General features: G+C 38.7%; 1 protein-coding gene across 1 annotated transcript in view; it reads right to left on the reverse strand.

The window, feature by feature from the left end:
* LOC122558288 (uncharacterized) overlaps window positions 1–21,721 on the reverse strand; it is a 250,518-nt gene that overhangs the window by 20,510 nt on the left and 208,287 nt on the right. The window contains exon 2 of the mRNA XM_087995769.1: window positions 364–418. Coding sequence (XP_087851895.1) covers window positions 364–418 — 55 coding nt within the window. The remainder of the gene's footprint in view (window positions 1–363; window positions 419–21,721) is intronic.

Here is a 21,721-nt window from a genome sequence, read left to right on the forward strand (position 1 = left end):
ATTGTCTATTGTCTAAACTTCTCCAGCCAGAGAGTGGCGAATTTATTGAATTCATTGCCACAGAAGACTGTGGAGTCCAGGTCACTGAGTATATTTAAGACTGAGATAGACAGGTTCTTGAGTATTAAGAGGATCCAGGATTATGGGGAGAAAGTGGGAGAATGGGATTATCAGCCATGATTGAATGACAGAGCAGACATGATGGGCTGAATGGCCTAATTTCTGCTCCTATGTCTTATGGTCTTATGGCAAAAAGACTTTGGTTAGCTAATTGAAGAGATGAATCTACTGTAATAGGCATTGTTTGAGGGATAAATTGGCTGCGATAAATTTGTGATCTTTGAAACAAACTTTTATACTCACTTGACCTGGCAGACAAGATTTCGGTTCCAGCATGTATAATATTCCAATGTGTGTTCTGTAACAAAATTGGAATTTGTTTTGTAACTGTTTTCTCCTCCTGTCTTTTTTCTTACTTCTATTTGTGGAATCATGACAGTGTATGACATCAGTACAGCACTTCGAAATGTAGAATAATTCTAGCACAAATTTAGTTTGCAATCATTCTGTGCTTTCTTCATCAACGCAAAGAGGTCATGCTCACAGCAGTTTTAAAATAATAGGATACAGGATAGACCACCATCTTCAAATGCTAACAATCATGCAGAATATTTGCACTCCAATACTGCCATTTTCCATGAATTTCTAAAGTACTTCCACAATTAATTTTAGAATAACAGCACAATCTGTTTTTCATTTAATCTGTACTAGAACTATCCAAGACAAATAAATCACTTGTTTAATACAAAGCTGCAGCATTTTAACCTCTAACTGAAATAATCTGGCAGTCTTACCTCGATAGTTTACAAGCACGGGATAAACAGTCTAGTGAGGATGTTCTTCAGAGACAAGAATCATGATCTGATAGTGGAGAACCTCAAATTTTTACTAATGTTACATTTTCTTACTTGCTGTGATATAGAAATTTATTTTAAACTGTGAAACAGTAACACTTACTTACAATTGCCTTGCTGTGTAGGTAGTTAATTTGTTGATATTCGGTTGGTATAGAAATACCAAGAAGGCAAACATTTTAGTATTCATTACCATATTCAAATAATAAACTCAGATGCAAGCTAATGCTTTCTAAAACTGATAGCTTTTCAGTGCTGAAGGGAGCCCTGAGAACACTAGTCACTTTTGTCACTACGAATGAGTAAATGAATGTTTATTCAAACACATTTAAGTATTGTCTTTTCAACATTTCACTGAAATGCATTTGTTTCAGTTGGCAAAAACTGGGAGAATTTTAAAGTCATTTCCTGTATTTTAATGTTTAAATGGAATGTTTTCTTAAATAAAATATGAAGATGGAGATGTTCTGATTTTCTAATACACTCAGTTGCATCAGAAGCCATAATTTGGCCCTTTTGAAATAACATAGCAAAGAAAAAACTTTCATATCATGAAATTAAGATGTTCAAAGGAAAATAGCAAATAGTGTTAATAAATGTTGCCAGTTTTACTATCTCTTGTATTGTTGAACAAAGGTAAATGATTAGAACAAGGAATTCCATATTGGGCCATTTCACTCAGTTTTGAAAGTGTGGGAGGTTTAAGAAGAAAGCAAGAAACAAATTACTTGGCTCAAATGGGTGGAGTCTTTGCAGTAATGAACATATAATAGAATTGTTATTTTAGCATTTAACCTAGTATTGGTTTAATTAGTCCAAGCTCCTGCTTTGTATTATCTCAGAGTAAAGCCTAATTTAAATTGATTGCTGAGTAGCAGGCTTAGTTAATCAAGCCAACCAACAATTTGTAAGACATTTAGCGTGACAGTTGCGTGTGAGATAAGGAGTACTTGAAGCATAGTTGAAGATTTCCCCTCTGTAAGGTTACTTAGTAACAAATTACCCAAATATATTCAGAAACATGTGAAACTACATTGATTTATAACATCATTATGATTCGTTACCAAGATAAAGCATAGGTTTTTAACATTTGCAAGTACAAATAATTTTATTAAGAAATCGTTAGTCGTCAGTTGTTGGTATTCTGTTCAGTTTCCCATCTAAAGCTCAATTACTTAGCTTAATTTACAGCCGAAGTAAATTTGCAATGGTAAACATATTAAATCACGCATTACCGCTTTCACGACAAGTGAATATAATTATAATTTTACAAGTACAGTATCACAAATTAGTAAAACAAAAATAGTGCTTTGTATTATTTTTCTAACAGGTTATTTTACATTTCTATAATTCTCATTTTTGTATTCTCGTACTGATGCATCCACATCACATTTCTTCTTTCAACTCTAAAGATATGATATTTCCACACCTGTCAGCAATGTCATTTTGTTATCAGGCAAAAAGACATCCTTCTGTAAGGCAAGACTGTACATCCAATTTTCTCACCGTCAGTTAGATCATTTTACCACTGTAAAACAGTTCATTGATCAGCCTGAATGAAAACTTATGAAACTCATTCAAGCCTGGTTATAAATTTTGAATGATTTCTGAATCTGAGATTCAATTCAGAATTTTTGGCTAAATACTCAAAATCTGACTTTTTAATCTTCATATAAAAATAAGCAATTTTCCCTGCAAAGAAATGAAAATGATACAAAAATACAAATTTGCCGATACTTTAATTTAAAGATTGTGCGTCTTCTGTGTCATGAAAATCAATTACCTTTAACAAGAATCTTTTAACTAAGAAGAATCATCTGAAATTCTTCTACTCTTTCAAACCCAAATTTCGCAGAATCCATGGACTTAATGTTTGGTCCTAGGTCCTAATTCCACCATTAAGAATCAATATATGTCAGACACCCATAATTGCTAGTGAAGGAAGCCAAAGGGCCATTTTTGAAAAGGTAGTCAATTAAGCTGCATCATGGAGCCTGTGCTATTGAAGGAGGACAGGTTTCCGAAACTGGAAGGCTAATTGAAGGCCTGCTCTGATGGAAGATTGGCAGTCCCACAGTCTGAGGTGGGGGCGGCCTTTGTTGGTAAATGAAATACAGGTCGTTCTGCTATAATTTGTATTTCATTAAGACAAATTTGCTATAATGTGATTGACAAACTGGGGACACTGTTTCTAAAGTGCAAACTTTTAAAGCGTGTATTGGTTATAATGTGATTCCGGCCTTATTAACTAAATCGTGTTGCTATTACATGATTTTCCAAGAACATGGGATTGCATGAGAATGGAAATATCACGTTATAGCAGAATTGACTGCAATACAGTGCCTTAAATTGGAGGTAACTCTGAAGATTCTTTTTTTAGGGTTGAAATAAACTGTGACCCCAATTACCAGATCTTTATTGTGGAAGGAAACCCCATTCAAGGGACAGCTTGCCATTGCAGCTGTGAGCCCTTGGCAATTGGGACTGGGGAAAGGGGGTGGAAATGGTGTGCTTAAGTTTAATGAGGTATTGATGGTTTCCATGCCCCAGTTTATTTCTAGGAGGCTCCCTCAATTCTCTCAATAGTTTTACGTTAAGGAGAAATTATATCTCTCAAAGTCATGTGAGTCGGTGGAATTCACTACCACAGAGTGTGGTGGATGCTTCAGCATCGAATATATCTAAGGAGGAAGAAAGCAGATTCTTATTTAGTAATAGGTTGAAGGGTTAAGGAGACTGGATAGGAAAGTGGAATTGAGGCCCAGGTGAGACCAGCCATGATTACATTGAATTGTGCAGTAGGTGCAAATGGTGGGACGGAGAGTTGAGTTGCCTACTCCTCATTCTAGTTATTATGTTCTTATATTCTAATTCAATAGCTGGGCTTTGGGCACTGTAGGGGTGAGCCTACAGTTTAGAAATTTCTAGTTAGATTCTGACACTGAGCAATTTAATTGGCCTCATTGCCTACCTATCACCAGTGGGTAACTGCAATACAGTCTCGATCCAGCCTCAGTAAAATAGCCCAGCTATTTTACTGACCATGACAACAAATTGGCACTCTAACCAGTAACAGGAAGATATGGGTTTGTCTATCTCTAGTTCCACATCTACAGCCAAATGAAACATGGTATATGTACAGTATGATTAACCAAAACAATTTAACTATTCTTTATATCTTTGTTGCACAATGCAATTCAAATTGCAACTGCAGGTACATGTGAATTCAGATAATTAAAGTTTAATTTACCAGTAGAAAAAAAAACACAGCACAGCTAATATACTGAAATTGAATCTCTTTGTCACAATAATTACATTTTTCCAAGCATATGAATATGTGTACATACTGGTACATCTGGTGGTCAAAGTGTCTGACAAAAAAGGCAATGCTCGTTAAATAACAGGTATTACAGCTCAGCATGATAAAGTCTTTTCAAATTCCTGGAGGTTACAACAGCAGTTTCCTTGGCATAATGATGAACACAATAATGGAAAATTGAAAGCATTTGCAACAACCATCTCTGTGGAAAAATGGCATTCACTAAACCAACTCAATAGTAAAGAGTAGTGGGAAAATTGGAAAGATTGGAGCAATAGTACAGAAAACTCAAGGAGCAGTCGAAAAACAACTGCACAAATGTAATTGGCGCCTTGCTGTTCAGGCAATGAATGTATATCCGACTGCAACTGCAACATGGAAGGTGCAAAGCCGAGTCATCCTCAGCGATACATAATGTTTTATGGCCCAAGGTACTAAGTGAGCAGCACCATGTGTATGATATGGGAACTTGGTTAAGTACTCCCAATTTGCAAAATTGGATGATTATTTTCAGGCTGTAAAACAACGCTTAGGTATCATAGGCATTAGTGGGATTGATTCTTCATTTTGCATGATGTTATCAACTGTGCTTTGAGCCACATAGAAGATTAATGCCTAAAGTTCACAGTGCTGACAGTTGTCTTTCACCAGTACAGAATGGGTGCTTGCATAATGCTGTTGCCCTTTGAAGGCCTCGCAAACCTCAAGAGTGAAGCCATCTCTTTCACAGAATAAAAAATGTACCCTTCCCATTCCAGGTCTGGTTGCAACCATTTTCAGCTCCATTTACATATTTGTTAATTACAGTATGATAGAAGGAAACAGCAGTCGCTCCTAACACAAGGTATCTCAGGCTCAGCTTCTTACACTTGGTGAAACCCCAAATCTACACATTCCCTTCTTGGCAGCTCTTCCTGTCAACCCAGTCAGTTTTGAACTTCCCAGCATTTTCACTCAAACTGCCTATCTAACTCTTCATCTATTCACTTTACCTTGCCCCAGTCCTAGGCGTATCAAGTCAACATGCCAGTTATAGTAGTCCACTGGCCCCCATCGAAGCCAGGATACTGCTTACTGTTGATTACTCCATGCATTATGCCTTTCCCTTCCATGATCAAGTGTTCCCACCTCCCTTATATATGGAGTTTCTCCCCTTCACAATTGTTATCCTTTTATATTCCACTATGTTGCCTCCAATCCTCACAACTGAGCTCCTCAGCATTATTTCTGAGGCAGTAACCTCTGATAACCCCCCCCCCCCCCCAGCTTTTAGTGGCCACACCCCAGCACTGGTTACAGTCCAATTTTTGATCCACTGAGCCAAACAGTGTTAACATATGGCTCAAGACCCCCTAACTGATTTCTGTGCAGCAGCCCAACTGACTTCCTGTGACTCTCCTCAGCCAGTTTTCGCTGGACATGCAGGAATGACCTTGACCTACTCCCAGACTACAGATGAACAAACCCACCGACCCTGACTGATCCCAGCAGCAGACTAATCATTTCTAACCCCTGGACTTATATAGTGGGTGCCCTTGACTTCCAACGCTAGTCCCCCTGACTGACAACAGTCTCTCTTGACTTGCCAAAGGAACACTCCCCCTAAATTTTAAGACATGGCCATATGTTTGATGCATGTGTAGTGTGTTTGTCATGTTGCTATTGGCACATGTTGAAGGTATGACACTGTTGTAATGTGGTGGTGCACAGCAAAATGTTCACCCCTCCTTACTGATTACTGCTGGCAAATAAGGAAATGCCGCCTGGTTTTGTGCCTGTGCTAAAAAGGGGAGTCAACTAAAACTACACGGGCAATGGAATGTTCTCTAGTGTTCGAATACTGTAATGCAATGGTGTTGGGCTAGCTGGGATTGCAATTTCCTGTACATGCTGAAATCTGTACAATTATGTTATATTTAACAGTTTAGTTTGTGTATTTTATCTTCATTTCTTTTGTGTAATAACTTATATTTTATTCTTGAATGCTTAAAAGTGGATAAATCCCCAGGACCTGATCAGGTCTACTCTCGAACTCTGTGGGAAGCTAGGGAAGTGATTGCTGAGCTTCTTACAGAGATATTTGTATCATCGATAGTCACAGGTGAGATGCCGGAAGACTGGAGGTTGGCTAAGGTGGTGCCACTATTTAAAAAGGTGGTAAGGACAAGCCAGGGAACTATCGACCAGTGAACCTGATGTCAGTGGTGGGCAAGATGTTGGAGGGAATCCTATGGACAGGATGTACATGTATTTGGAAAGGCAAGGACTGATTCGGGATACTCAACATGGCTTTATGCGTGGGAAATCATGTCTCACAAACTTGATTGAGTTTTTTGAAGAAGTAACAAAGAAGATTGATGAGGGCAGAGTGGTAGATGTGATATGTATGGACTTCAGTGAGGCGTTCGACAAGGTTCCCCATGGGAGACTGGTGAACAAGTTTAGATCTCATGGAATACAGGGAGAACTCACCATTTGGAATCAGAACTGGCTCAAAGGTAGAAGACAGAGGGTGGTGGTAGAGGGTTGTTTTTCAGACTGGAGGCCTGTGACCAATGGAGTGCCACAAGGATCAGTGCTGGGTCCACTACTTTTCATCATTTATGTAAATGATTTGGAATGAATATAAGAGGTATAGTTAGTAAGTTTGCAGATGACACCAAAATTGGAGGTGTAGTGGAAAGTGAAGAAGGTTACCTCAGATTACAACAGGATCTTGATCAGATGGACCAATGGGCTGAGATGTGGCAGATGGAATTTAATTTAGATAATTGTGAGGTGCTGCATTTTGGGAACGCAAATCTTAGCAGGACTTAGACACTTAATGGTAAGGTCCTAGGATGTGTTGCTGAACAAAGAGACCTTGGAGTGCAGGTTCATAGCTCCTTGAAAGTAGAGTCGCAGGTAGATAAGATAATGAAGAAGGCATTTGGTATGCTTTCCTTTATTGGTCAGAGTATTGAGTACAGGAGTTGGGAGGTCATGTTGTGGCTGTACAGGACATTGGTTAGGCCACTGTTGGAATATTGCATGCAATTCTGGTCTCTTTCCTATCAGAAAGATGTTGTGAAACTTGAAAGGGTTCAGAAAAGATTTACAAGGGTTGGACGATTTGAGCTATTGGGAGAGGTTGAATAGGCGAGGGCTGTTTTCCCTAGAGCGTTGCAGGCTGAGGGGTTACCTTATAGAGGTTTATAAAATCATGAGGGGCATGGATAGGATAAATAGACAAAGTCTTTATCCTTTGTGGGGGGGGGGGTGGGTCCAGAACTAGAGGTTTAGGGTGAGAGGGGAAAGATATAAAAGAGACCTAAGGGGCAACTTTTTCACTCAGAGGGTGGTACGTGCATGGAATGAGCTGTCAGAGGATGTGATGGAGGCTAGTACAATTGCAACATTTAAAAGGCATCCTGGATGGGTATATGAATAAGAAAAGTTTGGAGGGATATGGGCCAGGTGCTGGCAGGTGGAACTAGATTGGTTTGGGATATCTGGTCAGCATGGATGAGTTGGACCGAAGGGTCTGTTTCTGTGCTGTACATCTCTATGACTCTATGACAAATCTGCAGCCTGTGTTTCAGTAAATGAAAACGAAACAAAATGTGATCTATCAAACCAAATTTTAGTCTGGGATCTGACTTGTGCAGTAATAACATCAGCTGATATCATAAAATGTGTAAAGGTTAGGCTGCTGAGGCGTCATACCTCTGTCTTGCTCAGACTTGCTGCTACTTCTTCCCCACCCAGCCTTTATCACGCAGGTTCTTTCTCTGCCTCAATCAGCCCTGCTCCCGACCAGCTCTCCCAAAATCCCCCTTACCTCTCAGTTTATCCCAGCCTGGCACCTCTGTGGTGTTTGCCTATAAGACGCAGGAGCAGGAGTGGAAGCAGTCCTTTCAGCCCATCAAGACTGCTCCACCATTCAATCTAATCTGAACATCCACAACTCCACCTTCCTGCCTTTTCCCCATTATGGTCAATTTCTTTCTACATTAAAAATGGCTCTCCCATTCTTGAGTATACTTAATGATCCAGCTTCAACAGCCACCCGTGGTAAAGAATTCCGCAGATTCACTCTCCTTGTAGAGAGGAAATTCTTCCTCATCTCTGTCTTCAATGGGTGACTCCTTACTCTGAAACGATTAAGGCTTCTGGTCCAAGGCTATCCCACAAGGGGAAACAACTACTTCACATCTACCCTGTGAAACTCGCTGAGAATCTTGTATATTTCAATAAGGTTGCCTCTCATTCTTCAGAACTCCAGTAAGTACAGGCCTAACCTACTCAACTTCTATTTGTAAAATGGTCCTTCCACACCCAGGATTGGCTGAGTGAATCTTTGATGGATTGCCTCCAATGCCAGTCTCGCCTTCCTTGGATAACAGACCCAAAACTGTTCACATGTTCCAGTTGTGGTTTGACCAGTGCCTTGAATAGTTTTAGCAAAACCTCACAACTCTTACCATCCATTCCCTTTGAAATAAAGACAAATATTCTATTTGCCTTCCTTAATACCCTAATGCTGGCTTTTTGTGATTCATGGACAAGGACACCAAATACATTCAACTGCAGGTTTCTGCAGTCCATAATATTCAGCTCCTCTGTTCTTCCTGCCAAAATGCAAAGTCTCACATTTTTTTGCTTTATATTCCATCTGCCAAGTTTATCCCCTTTGTTTAACCTGTCTATATACTTCTGCAGATTTTTGGTATTATCCTCACCACTTGCCTTGCTGCTGATTTTGTGTCATCTGCAAACTTGACAATATGCATTCACTTATCTCATCCAAGTTATATAATATATTGTAAATAATTGTGGCCCCAGAACTGGTCCCTGTGGCACTCCACTGGTTATGGGTTACCAGCCTTTAGCCATTGCTGTATCCATGCCATTTTACTACCTCCATTAAAGGTATGAAACAGAGGGTGGTGGTGGAGGGTTGTTCAGACTGGAGGCCTGCAACTGCAGGAAATGGTGCTGGGTCCACTGCATTTCATCATTTAAATAGATTATTTGGATGCAAATATAGAAGGTTTCATTAGTACATTTGACAGATGACACCAAAATTGGTGGTGTACTGGACAGTGAGGAGGGGGGTTATCTCAGAGTACAACTAGACCCTGATCAGATGGGTCAATGGGCAGGTTGAGTTTAATTTGGATGGATGTGAGATGCTGCATTGTGGTAAGGCAAAACAGGGCAGGATTATACAGTTAATGGTAAAGCAATGATAAGTGTTGGCAAACAGAGACAAGGTGGTGAAAAAGGTGCTTGGCATTCTTGCCTTCATTGGTCAGTGCATTGTGTATAGGAGTTGGGATATCATGTTGCAGTTGTACAGGATATTGGTAAGGCCACTTTTAGAATACTGTATTCAACTCTGGTTTCCCTGCTGTAGGTAAGGTGTTCTTAAACTTGAAACAATTCAGAGTGGATTACAAGGATGTTACCAAGATTGGAGGGTTTGAGATATGGGGAGAGGCTGAATAGGCTGGAGGTTTGGAGGCTGAGGGATGACTTTATATAGGTTTATAAAATCATGAGGGGCATGTTTTAGGTGAATAGCCAAGATCATTTTCCCAGGATAGGGGTTGTACAAAACCAGAGGGCAGAGGTTTATGGTGAAAGAGGAAAGATTTAAAAGGGACCTGAAGGGCAACTTTTTCACAGAGGGTGGTGCATGTATGGAATGAGCTGGCAGAGGAGGTAGCGGAGGCAGGTACAATTACAACATTTAAAAGGCATCGGGATGGGTACATGAATAGAAAGGGTTTAGAAGGATGTGGGCCAAATGCTGGCAAATGGGACAAGATCAAATTAGGATATCTGGTTGGTGTGGACGAGTTGGATCATGCTTCTACATTTCCATGCTGTATGTGTCTAAGAAGTGATCTTGTGGAATTTGACTTCACCGAATGTAAGAAGGATCCTTTTGTTTTAAAATTACTGGCCGGTGGAGGTTCTGGATATAAAATATTTGCAGTGTGACAAAATTAATTGCATGGAAATTGAAGATGGCTTTGAACATTACTAAGAGTTTTTTTCACATTAATTAAGATTAATTGAAACTCTTCACTAAAACTAAACTGAGTGTCAGCAGATGATTTGAAGGTAGAAGTTAAAGCAGAATTTTGGCTGGATAAGATGCTTGAAATGATTATCCAACATTCTGATAGAAAAAGGTAAATGGAAACTTGGGGTGCCATAGCTGGAAATAACTAAGATACTCTAAGAAACGAAGAGAAAAGCAGAAGGTAATGGAAAGGGACTGAGAATTAAGAAAACTTCAAATGTAGAATAAAAGGAGAAGAGAACAGAGGATAACAGAAATTATGAATAAACAAAAATGGATGAAGATGGAATTAATAATACTCAAAGTCCAAAAAGATAGAGAACTGAGACTACATGGGTTAACCAAAGAAAAGCTCAGAGTAAAGAGTCATAGAGTCATAGAGATGTACAGCATGGAAAAAGACCCTTCGGTCCAACCTGTCCATGCCGACCAGACATCCCAACCCAATCTAGTCCCACCTGCCAGCACCCGACCCATATCCCTCTAAAACTTTCCTATTCATATACCCATCCAAATGTCTCTTAAATGTTGCAATGGTACCAGCCTCCACCCCATCCTCTGACATCTCATTCCACACATGTACCACCCTCTGCGTGAAAACGTTGCCCCTTAGGTCTCTTTTATATCGTTCCCCTCTCACCCTAAACCTATGCCCTCTAGTTCTGGACTCCCAAATCCCAGGGAAAAAACTTTGGCTATTTATCCTATTCATGCCCCTCATAATTTTTTAAACCTCTATAAGGTCACCCCTCAGCCTCCAACGCTTCAGGGAAAACAGCCCCAGCCTGTTCAGCCTCTCCCTGTAGCTCACATGCTCCAACCCTGGCAACATCCTTGTAAATCTTTTCTGAACCCTTTCAAGTTTCACAACATCTTTCCGATAGGAAAGAGACCAGAATTGCATGCAATATTCCAACAGTGGTCTAACCAATGTCCTGTACAGCCACAACATGACCTCCTAACTCCTGTACTCAATACTCTGACCAATAAAGGAAAACATACCAAACACCTTCTTCACTATCCTGTCTACCTGCGACTCCACTTTCAAGAGCTATGAACCTGCACTCCAAGGTCTCTTTGTTCAGCAACACTCCCCTTACCATTAAGTGTATAAGTCCTGATAAGCTTTGCTTTCCCAAAATGCAGCATCTCGCATTTATCTGAATTAAACTCCATCTGCCACTTTTCAGCCCATTGGCTCATCTGGTCCAGATCCTGTTGTAATCTGAGTAACCCTCTTCGCTGTCTACTAAACCTACAATTTTGGCGTCATCTGCAAACTTACTAACTGTACCTTTTATGCTCGCATCCAAATCATTTATGTAAATGACATAAAGGACCCAGCACCGATCCTTGTAGCACTCCATTGGTCACAGGCCTCCAGTCTGAAAAACAACCCTCCATCACCACCCTCTGTCTTCTATCTTTGAGCCAGTTCTGTATCCAAATGGCTAGTTCTCCCTGTATTCCATGAGCTCTAACCTTGCTAATCAGTCTCCCATGGGGAACCTTGTCGAACGCCTTACTGAAGTCCATATAGATCACACCTACCACTCTGCCCTCATCAATCTTCTTTGTTACTTCTTCAAAAAACTCAATCAAGTTTGTGAGACATGATTTCCCACGCAGAAAGCCATGTTGACTATCCCAAATCAGTCCTTGCCTTTCCAAATACATGTACATCCTGTCCCTCAGGATTCCCTCCAACAACTTGCCCAACACTGAGGTCAGGCTCACCTGTCTATAGTTCCCTGGCTTGTCTTTACCGCCCTTCTTAAACAGTGGCACCATGTTTGCTAACCTCCAGTCTTCTGGCACCTCACCTGTGACTATTGATGATACAAATATCTCAGCAAGAGGCCCAGCAATCACTTCTCTAGTTCTCGGGTACACATGATCAGGTCCTGGGGATTTATCCACTTTTAACCGTTTCAAGACATCCAGCACTTCCTCCTCTGTAATCTGGACATTTTTCAAGATGTCACCATCTATTTCCCTACAGTCGAAATCTTCCATATCCTTTTCCACAGTAAATACTGATGCAAAATATTCATTTAGTATCTCCCTGATTTTCTGTGGCTCCACACAAAGGCCGCCTTGCTGATCTTTGAGGGGCCCTATTCTCTCCCTAGTTACCCTTTTGTCCTTAATATATTTGTAAAAACCCTTTGGATTCTCTTTAATTCTATTTGCCAAAGCTATCTCATGTCCCCGTTTTGCCCTTCTGATTTCCCACTTAAGTATACTCCTACTTTCTTCATACTATTCTAAGGATTCACTCGATCTATTCTGTCTATACCTGACATATACCTCCTTCTTTTTCTTAACCAGACCCTCAATTTCTTTAGTCATCCAGCATTCCCTATACCTACCAGCCTTCCCTTTCACCCTGACAGGAATATACTTTCTCTGGATTCTTGTTATCTCATTTCTGAAGGCTTCCCATTTTCCAGCCGTCCTTTTACCTCAAACATCTGCCTCCAATCAGCTTTCGAAAGTTCTTGCCTAATACCCTCAAAATTGGCCTTTCTCCAATTTAGGACTTCAACTTTTAGATCAGGTCTATCCTTTTCCATCACTATTTTAAAACGAATAGAATTATGGTCGCTGGCCCCAAAGTGCTCCCCCATTGAGACCTCAGTTATCTGCCCTGCCTTATTTCCCAAGAGTAGGTCAAGTTTTGAACCTTCTCTAGTAGGTATATCCACATACTGAATCAGAAAATTGTCTTGTACACACTTAAGAAATTCCTCTCCATCTAAACCTTTAACACTATGGCAGTCCCAGTCAATGTTTGGAAAGTTAAAATCCCCTACCATAACTACCCTATTATTCTTACAGATAGTTGAGATCTCCTTACAAGTTTGTTTCTAAATTTCCCTCTGACTATTGGGCGGGGGGGGGGGGGGGGGGGTCTATAATACAATCCCAATAAAGTGATCATCCCTTTCTTATTTCTCAGTTTCACCCAAATAAATTCCCTGGATGTATTTCTGGGAATATCCTCCCTTAGCACAGCTGTAATGCTATCCCTTATCAAAAATACCACTCCCCTCTCCTCTCTTGCCTCCCTTTCTATCCTTCCTGTAGCATTTGTATCCTGGAACATTAAGCTGCCAGTCCTGCCCATCCCTGAGTCATGTTTCCGTAATTGCTATGATATCCTAGTCCCATGTTCGTAACCATGCCCTGAGTTCATCTGCCTTCCCTGTTAGGTCCCTTGCATTGAAATAAATGCAGTTTAGTTTATTAGTCCTACCTTGTCCCTGTCTGCCCTGACTGTTTGACTCACTTCTGTTCTCAGCTGTACCCGTCTCAGATCGATCTCTTTCCTCACTATCTCCCTGGGTCCCACCCCCCACCTCCCCACCTTACTAGTTTAAATCCTCCCAAGCAAATTTCTCTGCCAATATATTAGTCTCCTTCCAAGTTAGGTGCAATCCGTCCTTCTTGTACAGGTCACTTCTACCCCAAAAGAGATTCCAATGATCCAAAAATGTGAATCCTTCTCCCATACACCAGCTCCTCAGCCATGCATTCATCTGCTCTATTCTCCTATTCCTGCCCTCAGTAGCTCGTAGCACTGGGAGTAATCCAGATATTACTACCCTTGAGGACCTCCTTTTTAAATTGCTGCCTAACTCTCTGTAATCTCCCTTCAGAGTCTCAACCTTTTCCCTTCCAATGTCATTGGCTCCAATGTGGACAATGACCTCCTGCTGGCCCCTCTCCTCCAAGAGAATATTCTGCACCGTCTCTGAGACATCCTTGATCCTGGCACCAGGGAAACATTCTGCTTTTTCTCTGTTGGCCACAGAAACGTCTGTCTGTACCTCTGACTACAGAATCATCGAACACAATTGATCTCTTGGAAGCCGACGTACCCCTCGTTGCATTAGAGCCAGTCTCAATACCAGAAACTTGGCTGTTTGTGCTACGTTCCCCTGAGAATCCATCATCCCCTACATTTTCCAAAACAGCTTACCTGTTTGAAATGGGAATATCCACAAAAGACTCCTGCCCTAGGTGCCGACCTCTCTCACCCTTCCTGGAGTTAACCCAAAGAAAGGAACAAGTAATAGCTATGAGGATGATTATGATTCCAATGATTTAACTAAGAATCTACACTTAGTGCCTAATTTACTAAGGACTGAGTTGAAAGGTATTTTATTTTATTTGAGTGTGTGGCTTGAGAGATGAATTCACCAAAAGATGTTTGAACCTTGATAAACCAGAGTGTATTGATAGTTATAGCTATGATTGTATACATTAGCCTGTCGTTTTATCAATTAAAAGAGTACAAAACTGTCAAAAACGAAATATTCAATACTTATGATTTGATTTATTAATGTCACATGTACCTAGGTACAATGAAAAATTTTGTTTTGTATGCAGTACAGCAGATCATACCATACAAAGTGCATTAGGGTAATAGAATAGAGCAAAGAATACAATGTTACAGCTGCAGAGAGTGAGATTACATTAAGTTTAAAATTTGAGAGGTCCATTCAGAGGTCTAATAACAGCGGGGAAGAAGCTGTTCTTGAATCTATTCATACGTGTATCCAAACATTTATACCTATGTATATGTTTTTATTATATTTGTGCCTCAGGCTTATGAATTAAATTTTGGACTACAAGAAGGAAACCTAATTGGACATTTATAGAATTTGTAACAGAGAAAGAAATTCTACAGAATTAATAGTTTAGATCACTCAGCTAGAGATAAATTTTGAGAATGTAAGGGAAATTATGATCATGGAAGAATTCAGAAATAGCATTCCTGAAAACTTAAAAACTTATTTAGATGAAGGTTAAAGATTCAGGATTAAAGTAGACATCAGTTCTGATAGGTACCACACACAGAGAACTGAAGGTGGGAAAAGGGTGACATGGAAATTGGCAGAATAGAAAATCTGTGGAAGGAACAGGTACCAGTCTTAGAAAACAGACAAAAGGACACTAAAGGCATAAAGGAGAAAGGTTAGAACTAAAAATGTTATATAAATAAATTAATATGCTTTCATTGTAATAAGACTAGAAATACCAAAGCAGGTTGCTGGAAGTTAAATGGGAGATTGATAGCAGTTGTAAGAATGTTTAAAGAATCTTCAGAAAAGGGGCCATCAGGAAAGGAAACAAGTATTTGAATAGTATTAGTAGTAGTAGTAGTAGTAGTAGTACTAGTATGAAGAGAACAATTCTTAAAGTGCACTAAGAGGATCCTTTTTTGAATATCAAAGGGAATTAGACCTTTGGAAGTTCTGCAATATTTTACTTCAAAGTATTTCTTTATGTTTCAAATTAGGGAGGTAAGGAAAGTTATTGAGAGATACTGGAGCAAGCGGTTGAAAGATATTGGAGGAATCACCAATGGTTGGTGTTGAGACTATTTGGCTTCCCAGTTGGGTTAATGAAGGAGGCAATATTAATTGAGGGTATATCTGGAGGTTACAACCCAGTGTCATTATATTGAGCTGTTTAAAGAGTGACTAGATAAATGGAAAAGTTGTATGTGCGCTGTGTAATAAATTCATCTGAAAGGAATTAATTTTATTTTCAGAAAATATGAGGTATGATCAAAAATATTGGCTGTACCAACATGATAGAACAACCTGTGGAGTAAAATAAACAGAAATGTTACAGGATGAACATTGTTTCCTGTGCTGTGACGAGATCTCAGATTCATAGAATTAGACAGGAAGAAAATGAGTTCATGAAACAAGGTGATAATTTGTAAATACAGTTATTGGATACAATTGTTGAAAAAAAAGGTCAAGTTTACCAGAATTAAGCTGATATGTTCAACCCTTCTTCTTTAATAGAAATCTAACAAATGGATTTAGAATTAAAAGACCTCTACAAAATAGCTTACTCAGAAATTGCTTTAGAAACAATACCTGAGAGTTATTAAAGTATGGATGAGGAAATCAAGAGCAAATGGCCAATGGTTCACTGGGTGATAGTTCCGGCTAAGTATCAGACTGAAATTTTCCTAGTGGCTCACAATATTCCAATGATAGGTTACTTAAGTATTAGGAATGCACAGGCTAAAATATTAAAACATTTCCATTGGCTAGGATTACATAAAGAGGAAGTCACATTTTGCCAGATCTGCCATACATGTCAGGCAGGAGAAGTCTCAAGTATCAATTAAACCTAAGTCTTTAGTGTGATACCAAAGAACTATTTAGATTGTGTAAGGGACCTACTTCAAATCAGGAATGGGAGTCAATATCCTGCAATAATTATGGACATTTACACAAGATTCCCATAATTAAGTGCCTTTGGGAAAAGCTGGTTCAATTGTTTTACAAGATATTGATTAACCAAAGAAATACAATCAGATCAAACTTCAAATGTTATGTTGCAAATACTCAAAGAATCGATGACTATTTTGAGAAAAAAAATAACATGTTCTGCTTTTGCAGACAATCTCAAGGTGCTTTGGAAAGACAGCTTAAAGCTTTGGAGACCATGAATAGAGCTTATTGTCATGAATATTGTGATGATTGGGACAAAGGAATCCTTTGTTACTGTTTGCCAGTAGGAACACACTCAGGAGTTGATAAGATTAAGTCCTTTTGAATTAATATGAAGAGAGAGGACCACTTAAATTAATTAAAGCAAAGTCAATAAACCGGAGTTCTAAGCTTCCAGCTTATGTTTCAAATTTCAGAGAAAAATGGACATGCAAGTTGGCTAAAAACTATTTGAAGGGTGCTCAACAAATAACAAAAACTGTGGCTGATACATAATTGAACTTTTGGAGATAAGGTGTGACTGTTGTTACCTGTCTCAGGAGAAACACTAGAAGCAAGGTTCACTGGAGTTTATCAAATCAAAAAGAAACTCACGTATGTAAACTGTGAGATGAATACTCCAGACAGGAGAAAGAATCGGTGAATATTGCATATTAACATGTTAACAAGATATTATAACAGAGTCAACAGGAAAAAAAATTTCCTGGAGTAAAAGATGAAATCAGAACAACTGGAAAATGAATCAGAAATTGAAAATTCAAAAGCTGACCCTTCAGCAATTAGATTGCATAATATGGAGGTGTATAAAAGGTCAGATAGCATTATGTTTTATCTTCCAGAAAACTGTCAAAGTAACTTACAAAGGCTATTACAGGATCATAAGTCAATATGTGGGCATAGGCCAGGAAAATGTTTTGGTCGTTAATGATGTTATTGTGGGGGATGTGTTATGTATAAAACATCCCAACAACTTAATCCAGAGAGACTATTTCAAGTGAGGGGTGAACTTAATTTCATGATGAACTGACATTATTGAACTGAGTCATAGTAACTGGAATTTGCCTGTAGTGATGGTGCCAAAAACACTTGGTTCAGATTCTGTATTAAGTCAATACGGTAGCAAAATTGGATTCATATCCTATTTCAAGGAATGGGACAGGAGGTGAGGTGCTGCACAAATGCTGGAGATACCTCTTAGGAAAAAGCCACTTGCATAATTCCCCTTCATCATCTCAAATAACTTCAGATTGGGTAGAAAGTGATTAACTCCAGAAAACAGCTTTAATAATAATTGTAGTTTTAGGGTAATATACTCACCTGGAACCAAGAGACCAACTCCAACTTGAAAGATAACAACAGATACACAGAAACTTGGTTATAAATTTGCCTCACAGGAGAAATAGTTAAAGGACTTATATGGTTTAGAAATGGAGTTACATGACATACACTACCATAAAGAGGAAAAATTAGGCAAGATACAAAGCTAGGTGGGAAACAATGCTGTAACTCCAAGGGCATATTGATCAATAGTGTTACAACACAAGGTAAACCCCTCTGCTAATTTAAGCCCGACACACAGAGAAGCTCACCTCACGCCTTAATCTGTTAAATTTCAAGAGGCAAACAACCATCCCAGATATCACTACTTAAAGTAAAAATTAACAATTTTATTCTTTAACTCCAACAGAGAACATTAAAACAACGATTTACAACTCCTTTCTCTTAAACCTGTCCTTTACCTCCCATTTTACAATACTGGTCTGATAAATTTCCTCTTAAATTTATGGCATATCACTTTCAAACCCAGTTGTCGTCTTCAGATGTTGAATTTTATAGATTTTTTTAGGTTGGGTTCGGTGTTCTGCTGCACAAATTTCTTATGGATAGGTATCTTTGAGAGAGTTGTCCGGCTGGCCTTATGTTGGTGCTTGCTTGGCTGCTCTTTGCTGTTCTCCTCCCAACTGTTCAAAATATCTGGTTTTATACCCCAAAACATCAGATCATTTCATTGGTTTGACGTCATCCCAAACAGTAAAATTCAAATTCGATTGGATTTTGGTATCTGGGGCATAATTTAAACTGATTGGCCAAATTTGAATTTGTTTTTGTTTCATGGCAACACAACTCCAGCTATTTGTTTCAACAGAATGTTCCATTTTCAAACTGTTCAGAACACTCTCTGTTTTCAGTCAGTCCTTGCTAGCTTCCTTTCTCTCTTAAAGGTACAGAACATACCTCTCCCTGGATAACAATAGTGATTGGGCAAAAAAGTGGTAGATTGAGCTTAACATAGGGAAGCATGAAATTACCATTGTTGGCAAGAAGAATGGAAAAGCAGAATATATTTTAAAGGACGAAAGATGAGCAAATGTTGGTATTCAGGGATTTTGGGATCTTTGTACATGAATCAGGTTCAATGGGCAGGATCTTATACCATCACCAAGGTCAAATTTGAAGGCTACAGCACAAAAAGGTCCTAGCATTTTTTTCTCCTGGGCTCTTACAGGAAGGGATTGTCCCTCATTCAAATACACTTAATGCCATTTTTAAAATTCTCTCATTGGGAAGGAGTGGCCTCCTTGGAACTACCCTTTGCACTTTTATATCTATAGCCACTGTCTCATAAAATCACTTGCTTTTGACACATTTACTATCGACTTTGACAGTGTCCTTTGACATTTCTTACATGTCTCACATTTTTCAGTCATCTCTTCTATGGACTTATGGCTCCCCCCATCCTTATTCCTGTATCTCTTCCTAAACCTTTTATTGGACATATGGGCACATTGCCTATATAGTCTTCACACAATTGACTTTTAGTCTTCTAAATTTCTAAACTCTGATGTCAAAAACAATTTTTAAATTTTAGTGGAGACGTCATGTTCTATTAAAGGAATACAACAATATCCGATTGTGTAAATTCAGACTTTCCAAATACAGTAGTTTTGTCAATTTCATCTGTGGTTTCTTCATTGATGGTTTACTTAATAACGTTTCACTGGACACTACATTGTGCTAATAAAATGGTTGATTCTGGCTATTTTAAAAGGAAGGACCAATCTTTTCAAATATTTTAGTATGTCAACATCCCCAAATCTGACATTTACAGAATTTTAAAATTCTAACTTTGTCTCGATCCGTATTACTTAGATCATCGAGGTAGCATTGTTGAGTGTCTATTCCACAGTGCAGTAGATGTGCATCCACTGTCTAATTGAAAGGCTCTGCCACTCACATGTTATCACTGGGCTGAAATTTGTTAATTTGTATTTTCTACTTCTTCCTCTGAATCCTCCATTTCATGTTTAGTTTAAAATTCTTTATTGTACTATTAAGGACATGTCAGGGTGTAATAGAACTTTGAATCACACCTGAAACATAAATTGACTATGCATTGAGCATTTCTGGGGTTCATTTTTTCATTTGAAAACGCCTCTTTGCTTTTCAAAATTATCCTTTCGTATTTGCCTCGTGACCTGTATCTGGACAGTTTCACCAATTTGCTAATATTGTGTCTGCCATTTTCCGTTGTATCATCAATTATCCCCTTTGTGCTGTGAAAGCTGCTATAAAGAAAAGCTTTCCGAGGAAGCTTTTTAGTTCTTCTAACATTTGTTAGAACAGTATATACTTTTGCACAGATTTAACTCGAGTCAAAACTAGAAATCTGTCGATACTTTGGCACAGTCCATTAACTTTAATGACTCATTAGCAGTCAATAAATCAGCATCTTGATAACATTGTATCCATGAAAATTAATAATCTGTTCAAATCTTCACCTGTGTTCAAATAATCAGGCTCCAATTCTGAGAAAAAAAACACTTTTGCTTCTTCTCCTACTTCAGTGTAATAATGAAGGCCATACTTAGTGATTGGGCTCACTTTCAGAAAATAGGGATGGGTAATCACATCCTGAAACTTAATGTTTTGACTCAACCATTCTCTGCTACCAATATTATAGACTAAAAGGTAACCGTGTTTAGCCTCACTGGACGTAGTATGCTGGAAATCAAGCCCCGCTATTGCCAGAATTAACGTAAGAGTTAAATATATTTACAATATGCAAAATTCTCCAATTTACTTGTCTTTTAGACCAAGGTTGACAGAAAACATGGACCAGGTTTCTGGTCAATTAACAAGAATTACAATTTATTACAAATAAATAGATGCTAACTGCAGACAAAATAACCATGAACTGTTGACATATAACTGTACTAGTTAAAACTTTAGCACATACATACAGTCATGAAGTTGGTGTGTAAAGATGGTAAAATTGTGAAATGGGGGAAAATATGGTGTCATCCCTTTAAGACAAAGTACTTGTTATGCTTAGAGATTTGAAAATTAATGTCTGTAGGTAAACAGCTGCTGGTACTTGAAGTGAAACGATGTATCAAAAAGCCATTCAGTTAGCAGGCCCAAGCAGTATTTTTACCCAGACAACAGTTTAAATTCAATCAATTAATTTAAAAAGACACTTGGAGACAAAGGACTAATTGAATTTAAACGGATTGCTTTGACACCCAGAAGCCAATCAAATTATAATAATTTAATGTGTAATCATGGATATAAAAGATGTGAGCTTTTGAAAATTAAGAGAGAGCCAACTGCCCATCTAATATGAAAAGCTCTCAAAAAAATCTCTAAGAAGGCACCATCTATTTAAAAGGTACCAAGACATTAATAGCTAAAAATACTTGCAGTAAAAAGTAAGGCGACAACCCAGGAGAAGACAGCACGTTTGGGAAGAGGAAGGAAGGCTGAAGGAACAAGAGAAGACCATCTATGTGGACTTTAAGAGATAAAGTGCTAATTTACCTTTATTATTCTGTTATTGGAACAGTATATTAATAGAATTGTGGTCAGTTAAGGGATAGTGGTTAGTTAGAGGAAAGAGTGTTTGGTTTGTTAATATTTTTGTTAGTGTTCACTGTTGGGATTAAATAGTTATGTTTTATTTATACAGTGTAAATCAGGGATCTTCATTCATTCTCACATTTTTAACAGATTATGAGCTGAGACGATTTTCTATGGGTGTTTTAGTTTGATTAGCAGAGGGGTTTGATCTCCGTGTCATAAAAATACAGACAGACAAGAAAATAAACATAGGTGTGATGCATAAAGAGAGACTGGGAAGGCAGTTCAATGGTCC

This window comes from Chiloscyllium plagiosum, unplaced genomic scaffold (genome assembly GCF_037043375.1).
Source record: "Chiloscyllium plagiosum isolate Xiang-an unplaced genomic scaffold, Cpla_swu_hap1 HiC_scaffold_17, whole genome shotgun sequence".
Classification (NCBI taxonomy): domain Eukaryota; kingdom Metazoa; phylum Chordata; class Chondrichthyes; order Orectolobiformes; family Hemiscylliidae; genus Chiloscyllium; species Chiloscyllium plagiosum.